Source organism: Solanum lycopersicum, chromosome 6 (genome assembly GCF_036512215.1).
Source record: "Solanum lycopersicum chromosome 6, SLM_r2.1".
NCBI classification, from domain to species: Eukaryota; Viridiplantae; Streptophyta; class Magnoliopsida; order Solanales; family Solanaceae; genus Solanum; species Solanum lycopersicum.
The window spans coordinates 49,955,205-49,966,384 of record NC_090805.1 but is presented as its reverse complement, the minus strand read 5'-3'; the positions used below and the strand labels follow the sequence as shown (position 1 = coordinate 49,966,384).

At 34.4% G+C, this 11,180-nt stretch overlaps 1 protein-coding gene across 1 annotated transcript; it reads left to right on the top strand.

The window, feature by feature from the left end:
• The first annotated feature begins 2,496 nt into the window (after positions 1–2,496).
• LOC101244295 (transcription initiation factor IIA large subunit) lies at positions 2,497–9,187 on the top strand. The gene is made up of 11 exons (XM_004241164.5): positions 2,497–2,956; positions 3,166–3,336; positions 3,438–3,668; positions 3,862–3,913; positions 4,002–4,060; positions 4,939–5,058; positions 6,501–6,629; positions 8,204–8,264; positions 8,353–8,504; positions 8,638–8,721; positions 8,801–9,187. The coding sequence occupies exons 1-11, from the start codon at positions 2,834–2,836 to the stop codon at positions 8,822–8,824; spliced, it is 1,206 nt and encodes a 401-aa protein (XP_004241212.1). The 5' UTR covers positions 2,497–2,833; the 3' UTR covers positions 8,825–9,187.
• The last annotated feature ends 1,993 nt before the right edge of the window (positions 9,188–11,180 follow it).

Here is an 11,180-nt window from a genome sequence, read left to right as displayed (position 1 = left end):
TCTCGTTTTATACAATTCAATTCAATTGTATATTCCTTGTCAAGTCTCTTTTGTCTTTCTCTCTTTCTCATTTTATACAAATTCAAATTGTATATAATCGTTCTATACACTTATAATAATACAATTCGTCTTATACACTTCGTTTTTATATAGTTCTCTGCCCAAGTGCCTTTCTCTTTCTTGTTTTATACACTTCGTTTTATACATTTTGCTTCAATTGTATATATATAGCGAATTATACAGTTTTTATGTTTGCTATGGAGCACAATTATGCAAAACTTTGATATAACATACAAATATAAACTTTTTATTTGCTATATGTGAAAGTTGCTCTTTTAAAAACATAGTGCTAAAATTTACTCCATAATTAAGAAAGTGAAAGTCTTTTCAATTTTCAAATCATATGGCTAAATGTAATTTCCTAAATATCCCATTTTATCTTATCTAGCTTGATGTTATTTTATCCACCTTCCAAATGAGATAAATTAATCCTAGAATTATAACCAAAGACGATAATTTCGAAATAATTTTATTTCCAAACCAAATAAACCTTAGTTTCTTGAGAAAATTATATATAAATAGAAAACTATTAATTCAAATTAAATGCTATAAATACATTTTGATTTAATTGTACCCTATAACAAACTATTGCTATTTTCACCTCTCTCCCTGGTGGAATCTCGCTCGCCACTCTTATTTGGTGGTAGTCTCTTTCGCCTCTCTCGCTTTTATACAAATACAAACTATAAAATTCTTTTGTGTTTTAAATAAAGCGAGAGAAAAATTGTGTATATACATATATTTTTATTTTTCTCTCTCAAATATCGCTCGCCACCCTCGCCTCTCTCGCTTATACAAACAAAAACGAAATGTATAAATTGTATTTCTGTTTGTATAAAGAGAGAAAATTGTATATACACATGCAAATACATATATCTTCGTCCTATACACTTATAATTATACAATACAAATATTCCCCTGCCCAATTTTCTGTCTTTCTCTCTTTATCGTTTTATACATACACAAATTATATAATTGATATTTTGTATACAACTATTTTCTTTTGTATATGTCTAGCGAATTATACAACTGGGTTCATTGTATATGTATAGCAAATTGTACAACTGTTTTTTTGTATATGTATAACGAAATATACATATTTATATTTGCCATGAAGCATAATTATGCAGAGAATAGCTATAACATACAAATATAATTTTTATGTTTGCTATACGTGAAAGGTGCTCTAGTTTCTAATGTCACGAACTGACTGATGAAAAGCCCATATGCCAACCCATTGAAATGGGCTTTACCATCAACTTAAATATCCTCTTTTACGAAGAAATGATCAATGGGCTTTACCATCAGCATAAATAGCCTCTTTTACGAAGAAATAATTAAAGAATGTAATTAGTGTATAAAATATGTATATATTGGATAATGGTTATAAATATGACTGGCCAAATGTGGGGATTGAATTGCACTTGTTTATACATAATATAGACAGATGTGATATCCTGCTAACATGAACAGTAAAACATGAGAAGTGTCACCATTTTTATGACATGATATATATATATATATTTCATTTGATATTCGATATTTATTTTGGGATGACTAATTAGATTCGCATCAATATGTTTCATTTTGATTTGGGAGATAAAGTGTTCTTTGTTAAAAACGACTTCACACTCATGCTTGAACTTGCGACCTCTGATTAACTAGCAGTATTTACCATTTCATAACAACTCTTCCTAATCGTAATATGATATATAACACATACAAACACACTATCGTGCTACGAGTTCAATTATCATGGCAAAAGGACGTGAATTCATGAAATTGACGTGCAAAACATTGTCAATAGTGAATGATATATAGTTACATGATGAAAGCTATTGATACTAAATTGGTGAATGAATTCAACGATATTGATAGGTTGAGTTGCATTACAATGGTAGAGCTCACTAAGCTAAAAAACTGAATACTTTAAAAATCCTATTAAAAACTTTTGTCAATAGCATAAAGATAACGTTATATTATTAAATAAAAAATTCTGCAAATTTCCCATTTGATATAATTTATTTTTTTAAAAACTCTTCAAAAGTTCTAATAATATTCAACTCGTCAAATTAGATATAACACTGACAAATTATGTAAAAAAAAATCCATATTAAAAATAATCGAAATATATCTAACATGCAAGAAATTGAAAAAAAACAAAAGTTTTTTTTTTTTTAGAATCAAAATAAAGTCTTTATTAACTTTTTCACTATAACCTCCCATCAGGCTTTGGAAGCAATCGTTAGTAGGAATAATATTTCCATCTATATGACTAATTGAAGCATATTTTTGAGCTAATCAAACTAATATAGAATATATATATTGAAACAAAAAATAAAATTGACCTATTTTTTCGAATATTTTTGGTGACATAATAGTTCTGGGCCGCCTTAAGATGATCCACCCATTGCCATTTGTCTGTCTTATATAAAAAAAAAAATCTCCAAAATTTGTTAAGTAAAACTTTAATATTTTTCGAAAATGGACTAAAATTAGGAGCTAGCAGATGCCGCCACGTGTATTCAGTCATATAATCGGATGCAAACCTATTTATATTCCAATCTTTTATTCGTCTTCACCTCCGCTCTTCCCTATCCTTTCATCTCTCTCTCCGCCGCTCCGTTCACTTCAAACCCTTCACCGGCGTTCGAAACCCTAGGCCCTTTTTCTCCGATGCGTTGTCAATCGATTAGGGTTTAGTTTTGTAGGATCGTTATTCTATTCGAATTACTATCTATTTTGTCTTGATAAAGCCCTAGGTTTGGAAGGAATGGCGAGTTCTACTACCAGCAATGTTTACATCCATGTCATCGAGGATGTTATCAGCAAGGTCCGTGATGAGTTCATCAACAACGGTGGTCCAGGAGAGAGCATCCTCAAGGAACTCCAAGCAGTAATCTCTATTTTCCCATCCAAATTTTCAATTTTTAGCTTTAATGACGCGATTTAAGAATGTTTCGGTATTTATTTTAGTGGTTTACTAGTCTGATGGGGGTTTGGCTGGTTGATCTGATTACCCTGTTTTTATTCTTCTAATGGTTATGGATCCAGTTTGGTGTATTTAAGGGTTTTAAGTTTGGTGATTTTCTTTGAATATTTTAGTTATGGGAGGTGAAGATGATGAACGCTGGGGCAATATTGGGTACGATTGAAAGGAATTCAGCTGCTAAAGCGACCCCTGGAGGTCCAATAACCCCTGTTCATGACCTTAACATGCCTTATGAAGGCAATGAGGAGTATGAAACTCCCACTGCGGATATACTGTTTCCTCCAGTGAGAACTTGTTTTTTTTTTGGTTTTAGCTTGCTTAATTTTTTTAATTGGTGAGAAAGCTAGGTTTTTTAAATTGACATTTGTATGCTCCCAACTTGCAGACTCCATTGCAGACTCCCTTGCCTGGAACAGCACAGACACCATTACCTGGAACAGTGCAGACACCCCTCCCAGGAACTGCTCAAACACCTCTTCCTGGAACAGCTGATAGTTCAATGTATAATATTCCTACAGGTGGCACTCCTTTTACACCTAGTGATTACTCTCCTTTGAATGATACTGGTGGTGCAACTGAGCTCAAAGCCGGTCCAGGAAGACCTAGCCCATTTATGGTAGGCATTTCGTTGTCCTGGTTGTGTTCTCTACAAAGGAATCTGCATATGTTGTGTATGATTTACGTTGGGCACATGCACATTTAAGTTTTTCTAATAGGATAATTTGCTGGCTTTTCCCATTTTTCGGTTGCTGCTAGTATTCTGGTTGCTAGATAGTATAGTATTGAAAAGTTTGATTTTACTTGTGCAGCATCCGCCCTCCCCTTGGTTGAATCAAAGGCCCCCCCTTGATGTTAATGTTGGTGAGCAAAATATTTAAATATATTCCATGGAAGCAAATCATTTTGATACATATGTATATTAAGCATTAGTCGCCTTCCTCCTGCGCAGCTTATGTTGAAGGCCGAGAAGAAGGTGATCGTGGAGGTTCTCAGCAACCCATGACTCAGGTGACATATTATGCTTTTATATATTTGCTAATGAATGAAAGGCCACATCATCTTTTATGTAAATTGTGTCACATGTTGTTTTTATTAAACATATATACACATGCATAATTTTAACTTCCAAATAAGTAGATGCGCAAACAAGAGCAACCAGAGACTCATAAACTGACGTTTAAAGATAATTCTTCTTAAACTGACGTTTAAAGAGAATTCTTCTTTTCTCTCAGGAAACTACCAAACTGACAATTTTTAAACATTTAGTAAGAACTTGAACAATTACTTATCTTGATAGTTTAGAAAGGGATCCATGCCAAACTTGGCTTCTGTGACTGTAGTGAGTAAGTATTATTAGATGCTGAGAAATGTGTGGTTGTTTAACTGCAGATCGGTCTTGAAAAACTTTGGTCAGAATTTATTTGTCTTCCTGATTTTATTGACTCTAGGGCTCAAAGGAACACTTAGTAATCTGGAGCCCAGTTTAATATAAATGCAGGGATTCATCCTTATGAGGGAGGTGCTAATTAGATATTGCTTTGCTTCGTACATAGTTTAATATCAGAAAGTTGCTGTGTATTGTACACATGAACACATATTCTAAGTACTTTAGGGTGTAGATGCCTTTTCTTTATAATATAGAGTTTACATCATCATTTTGGATGCAATTGAGTATTGTGTATAAATCCAGGGAAGGAAATATTTGAGTTTGATTTGAACTCTCAATTTCAACCATCTTTGTGTATTCAAGAAATTATTTATTTATATATCATGTCAATGTCCTACACTACTGAATTTTCCCTTCCTCTTGGCTCTAAACGTATTTCCTCTACAAAAACATGTTATCTTTTGGTTCAGTATTGGACTTGATGTCAGCTAAATTGCAGGACTTCTTTATGAATTCTACTGGGAAGCGGAAAAGGGAAGATTTTCCACCTCAATATCATAATGGGGGATACATACCTCAGCAAGATGGTGCTGCAGATTCAATATATGACAACATAAAGGCAGGGCTTCTGCTTATTCACTGAATGGGATACTTGAATATATATCATGAATCTGTGATATTAATTCTTTATCTTTAGCAAACAAGACTTGTGATCATTATAGCTGGAAAGAGATGGGTTCTTTTTTTCCTGTGGGGGGGGGGGGGGGGGAGTTGTATGTATCCTTTCCATGTGTTCATGTCTTGGTGGATAGAGTAACCCAATATCTATGTTGGTGGGAGGTAGCATGCATTCAAAGAATTGTCACTGTCTCGCTGTCAGAGAAAGAGAGATACATTTTTAAAAAGGAGATTCTCTGAATTTCATAATCCCGCTGCTAATATAAGAGTCACTAGCTGAAGTGTAGCCACAACTTATCACCTATATCTATCCTTTGCTTTCATTGAGTTTTTTTTTTTTTGGCCGAGGTGTTTGGGCCAGTTTCCACGCACCTCAACTAACTCCATGGATACCTTTCACCTAGGTAACTCTGTCTACCAAGGCTCGGACATATGGGAAGAATTACCTAGTGTTTTTTTTTGTCTCCGCTAAGTTTTGAACCGGAGACCTCAACCACTTCATTGACCACTAGACTACACCCTCGGGTGCTTCATTGAATTCCTTTACTTAGCTATTGATTTCAAAAACTTGTAGGTCTTTTGAGATAACTTTTGCCTTGATATTTTACGTATTGGTGCATATGGAGGGTTACTTAGGACATGCCCAGTCTATCAAAGAAGTCATTTGCTCATTTTATCCTTGATATGTGCTACTTGCATCCCCTGAATATGATATCCAATCTAGTATGGCCGCACATCCATTTCGAAATTGCTAGATGAAATCTGTTTTTATATCCATTGATGTAAATCAACTCTCTTCTCCCCCACTTTTTGTTCCTGATCCTTTTTGTTTTGGTTAGCTTGGGGTGGGGCAGTGAAAGTAGATCGATTGGTCTCACTGCTAGGTGAGACCACATTATATCCTGGTTTGTGCATCCTCCGTATAATTTGATATCCAATCTGGTATGACCACATATCCATTCCAATGAAATATGTTTTATATCCATAGATTGTAAAACACCTCTCTGCCCCCACCCTCCCACCTACCCACACACACAAAAACACCTCCTTTTGCTCCTGCTCCTTTTGTTTTGGGTTCGCTTGGGGTGGGAAGAGAAAGTAGGATGGAGTTGAGTTGCCACATATTCACTGTGAGGTTAATAACATTAGTCATTTTGGGGAAATTTATTCCTACAAGGAGGATGGAGTTGAGTTGCCGACATTATTAGAATAGAGCTCTTGGCATGGAATTACATAATTAAAGGATTAGCGTAATGGTGCCCTACTTGTCTGAATAAATGCACTCCAATTGGTGATCACCCTTTTGAATTATGTTTCTGCATTTCAAAATAACCTGTAGCAAGAACAAGATGTATTGGTTTGATCACAGTTGGTACTTTACAGAGTGGTGAGGGCAGCAATATTCAGCTTGAGTTGGTCACGGTTGGTCCTGTCCAGGCTCCTGCTTATAGAATTCCTCAATTTGACGGCCCAATTCCCGACTCTTATGATGATGCACTTTCTACACCCAATGTAAGTTCTACATCTTCATTGAGTGGCATAGTCACATGCTACACAAAGATTATGTCTTTTGCCCTATTTATTTAAGTCTTGATTACCCTGTTGATTGCACATGTGTTGCTGTTATTGCAGCTAATGTGCAATATATCTGCTTTTGCTTCCGTTGTGGCATTTTAATTTTGATGTGCCCTGAGAGTTACCTTTTATACTCTGAGAATGAATTCCAATTGCCTTTTGAGTTTTGAAAGGTGTTTTTTGTAGACCACCTTTCAATAGATCAAGACGATCAAATTTTAGATTATAGATCTCTTAGCAGAATAAGCTTGTCATAATGATTAGCCAACTTCCTTACACTGCTTACCTGTGGTTATGATCGATTTGAGCATTATCCCATGTGCATCAGGGAAATGGTTATGCATATGAATGTCTGACATGCTTTGTTCCCACTTACCACCACTATCCGATGAAGCTTTCCTTGTCAGGGTTGATGTGACCCAGTAATTCAGAATCTTAATATTTTATTGACTTGGTCCACAAAGTGCTTATTTGAATGAGAAACAGATATGTTGGTTTTTTCTTTTGATGAAGTAACATAGGCATGTATTTTGATGGGATAGACTGTTACCTATGTAGGAAGGCATGGTTTAAGTTGGTTTGGAGCTGGGCAAGATCCTGAAAACCTTACTTAGTATGACATTAAATAAGCTCACAAATAGATGGTGTAACATTCATTTATATTTGATTGTCTGTGTTATCCAAATTATCTGACTTTTCTTGTTGAAGACCAAAATTTTCTCTGTTTAAGAACTCATGTCGATGTAAACTGATGTTGTTCTTTTTCACTCATAAAAAGGTCAAAGAAACTTTGTTTTTGTTTAAGAACAGCACATACTGATCTATGATGGTTGATGTAATTTTTGTTTAGTTTCACCTGGAAAAAAACCTTTTTTTTCCCTTCAAAGGCCAAGTCCACTATATCAGGAAGCAGCATTTTTGTTAAATGGGGGTAAGAATTTGATGCGACATCTCATAACCACCCATGTCTTCCTACTATTATCTTTTAACATATTTCTGACATACTCGAATACAACAAATCAGTGGAACTCTTCTCTCTTAACCTGCATGAAAAGTCAACCTGGTTAATACATGAACGAAGAATTGCACAAGTAAATAATCTAACTCGATTTTATTTTACTTTTAACTGAAGTTTCACATCTTTTTCCCGAACAATTACCTGCCACGTTTCTTCTATTTTGAAACATATACCTTAACCTTGGTATTTTGGTCAGTATAACATCCATTCCTAGATTCTGCCCTAAGTTTGGACTATGATCAACTAATTGAGAGTAGTTTTACCCAGTGTATGTTTCTGAATCCTGTCTGTAATCATAATGTTGAATAATAAATACAATCTGTTCTTACTACTGTGCCTATCCTGCAACATTTAACTGTGCCCTCTAGATCTTTTGTTGGAGTGAGGACGAGAACTTCTTTATCCTCTTCTCCTCAGATTGTTTGAGAAACATGGAATCTTCCATCTTCAGAATTTTATTTTTGTAACCTTCTTTGTTTCTTGTAACTTGAAGATCTATTATCAAGGGGTGGTCAATGAAGACTATAATATAGTCAACACACCAGCACCAAATGGTAATTTATTCTCAGCTGCATAATTTCCATTTTTCTGTAACTTATCTTTATTCTTATGCTGCATGAACATCTTCTTTGCATCTTTTAGATATGCAAGCACCTACTCCTGCTCCACTTCAGAATGATGATATTGATGATGATGACGAGCCCTTGAATGAAGATGACGATGATGAATTGGATGATGTGGACCAAGGGGAGGATCTAAACACAGCACATCTTGTTTTGGCTCAGTTTGACAAGGTTATGATGTTTTCTGGTTAATGTTATTGAGTGGGGAAGATTTCATATACCCCACTTGTTGTTTATCTAAAAGAAAAGCATGGAAGTGCCTTGCCTTGTGCTACAAAAGCTGACTTGATACAAACATCTGTAGGTGACACGTACAAAGAGCAGGTGGAAATGCACTCTTAAGGATGGCATAATGCACATAAATAATAAAGACATTCTTTTCAATAAGGTTGGATTTTTAGAACCTTTGTTTTACTTATCTTGTTTTTTTTGTTTCTTTGAGTTTAAATCACTGGTTACTTGTCTAGGCAAATGGAGAGTTTGACTTCTGAAGCAGTTGAACGAAAACGTAATGCAACATTAAGGAGCTGAAATTGGGAGTCAATCAAATCAAAAGCTGATTTACTTATTTTGTTGATGGTATTTCAGTGAAAGTAAAAACTGGAGGAGACGAAGTTGCCTACTGCTTCTTTCGTGGATAAGTTTTTTGGTTGGCCGGGTGTATTTAAAGTGTTGTAACGCTTTTGGAACATCTTGGTTAATTTTTAATACCAGTGGAATCTTTCTTTTTCTCTTGTTTATGTAATTTTAGTTGAACTGAGCTCATGAAACCCCTTTTGGCTAATTACCATGACTGTGTGCTCCTTGGATCAGCTGTGTTAATATAAATTCCCAATTGGCTTGTTAGCTATTCAGCCCTGATGTGTCATTTGACAATTTTGTTTTAGAGATTTAACTTATTGTGCTGCCTGCATTTGTGTTTTGCCTTGTTACATATTTGTCGTGCTTTAGACAGGTACCTTGTATAATTTGTTACCTACGTACGTGCTAGCCATTGGAAATTAAAAACATTAAAAAAAAAGAAGCTTTGAGACAGGTCAAGCCTTTAGTTAATTGATATACATGCTGTTTGCCATTATAGTTAATTGATGCGTATTGTTACGTGGATGTTAGTATTAAATAATGTACGGTAAATTGATATGATTTGGCGTAAACATCGAATAGTATTATATCCCATGCTGTAGCCACCAGGCAGTGCATTCTTGAGTCTTGCTTTCTATTCGACTTTGATTCATTTATATTTTATACTAAGTGCTCATTTGTCATCCCGTTGGTTCCTCAGATTTTACGACATATCAACTCAAACAGTTAGGAACCCAATATATAGGCCTATGTATACCTTAAAATAATCGAAACCAAACTCAAATAATATTCAAACAAGATACTCAATATATGGTTTTACTTTGTAAAACAAACACACACTACTCGATCCTTTAACCTCTTATTTTATTATTATATAAGAGAAGGTTCAACTTATTAACATCATACGTTTAGGAAGTAGTATAATCTAATTCACTCTTCAGAAATAACATCGCGTGTGTTCTGGATCCTGTATTTTTTTAGTATCCTTCACGAGTACAACGACGTTTCTTGAGGGTAGGAAGCAACCTATATAAGGATAAATCTCAACGCCCTGAATTTGCAAGGGTGCATTGTGACTGAAACAAGGCGAAAATGGTCGAAGGTTGTGAGTATGTCCCTAAAGCAGGATGTTGCCAATTACCACTATTCTCCAAAGGACCATTTCCTTGAATAATGTTTTTGTCTGGTCCATTAACATTGTCAACACACTTAACATTTTCATCTTGAGATGTTATAGTAGAAAATATAAGTGGAGATAACAAAGGAATTGCACAATTAGAAGAAGCTTCTTCCATGAAATTGAAAGGTACTTTATAACCATCAACATTCATTTTGTCATCTAGTTGTAGAGAACAAGGTGCTTTCTTTTGCAACCTTGTACAACGCATTTTCCCTTTCCCATCTTTCTTGCTTCTTTCCATTGTCACAAACTAATAATTATGATCCCTTAAGGAATCTTAATCTTAGTTATGTTGTCACAAAAAATATAACTAAGTTGATGAAATGCTAAATTTGTTTTATGAAAGAAGAAAAGAGAAATGTGTTTTTATGGTGCGGAAAATATGGGGTCAGTTGTGGAGATTCTATTTTACTTTTCACGGTTATAATTTTTATGTATTAATAATTAAATGATGATTTAAGAAAACAACAAAACAGTTACATGTAACAGATAATATTTTGTTCCAACAAACATTATATTCACAAGTTCCCATCACTTTACGTGGCTATTACTGTCGTGACTCTTGATTCAAATTCTGGTTTGTCTACGATGGCGAAATCAAAATTTTCACAAATAAATTCAATATACAAAGATTGAAGATACAGAAGAAGTCGAATGCGGTTAAACATTTTTTTATTTATACATAAAAATAATTTTAAATGTGTAAATAATATAATTTTTATTAAAAAGAATTTGGTGTTCCGTTGAACCCTGAACACATCTGTCATATAAATATCGTATCGATCATTGACACATGGTTGGATTTGCAGTTTGTTTTATGAGAAAAAACACACAATGACTAGAGACAAGTCAATTAGCATATAACTAGGACTGTTTTTCTGTGGCTACAAATTAACGGAGATCAAAATTATGGTGAAATGATAAATAATCATTCATTATTAACTAGAAATTTCATATTAAAGCCCCGAATAGAGTCACTTTGATAGGGAGGTTTTACCTCCTAAAGTGGAACTTTCATGTGCAAATTCGGATTAATCAGATCCCTTTTACAATGGATGAGAAACCAATAAAAAAAAGTTTATGTT

Bases quoted from the DNA above. Each gene is read 5' to 3' on its own strand.
- LOC101244295 (XM_004241164.5), top strand. From the start codon at position 2,834: ATGGCGAGTTCTACTACCAGCAATGTTTACATCCATGTCATCGAGGAT. The intron at 3,914-4,001 runs GTGAGCAAAATA...CCTCCTGCGCAG, and splicing joins CCCCCTTGATGTTAATGTTG to CTTATGTTGAAGGCCGAGAA. The intron at 8,505-8,637 runs GTTATGATGTTT...AAACATCTGTAG, and splicing joins TTTTGGCTCAGTTTGACAAG to GTGACACGTACAAAGAGCAG.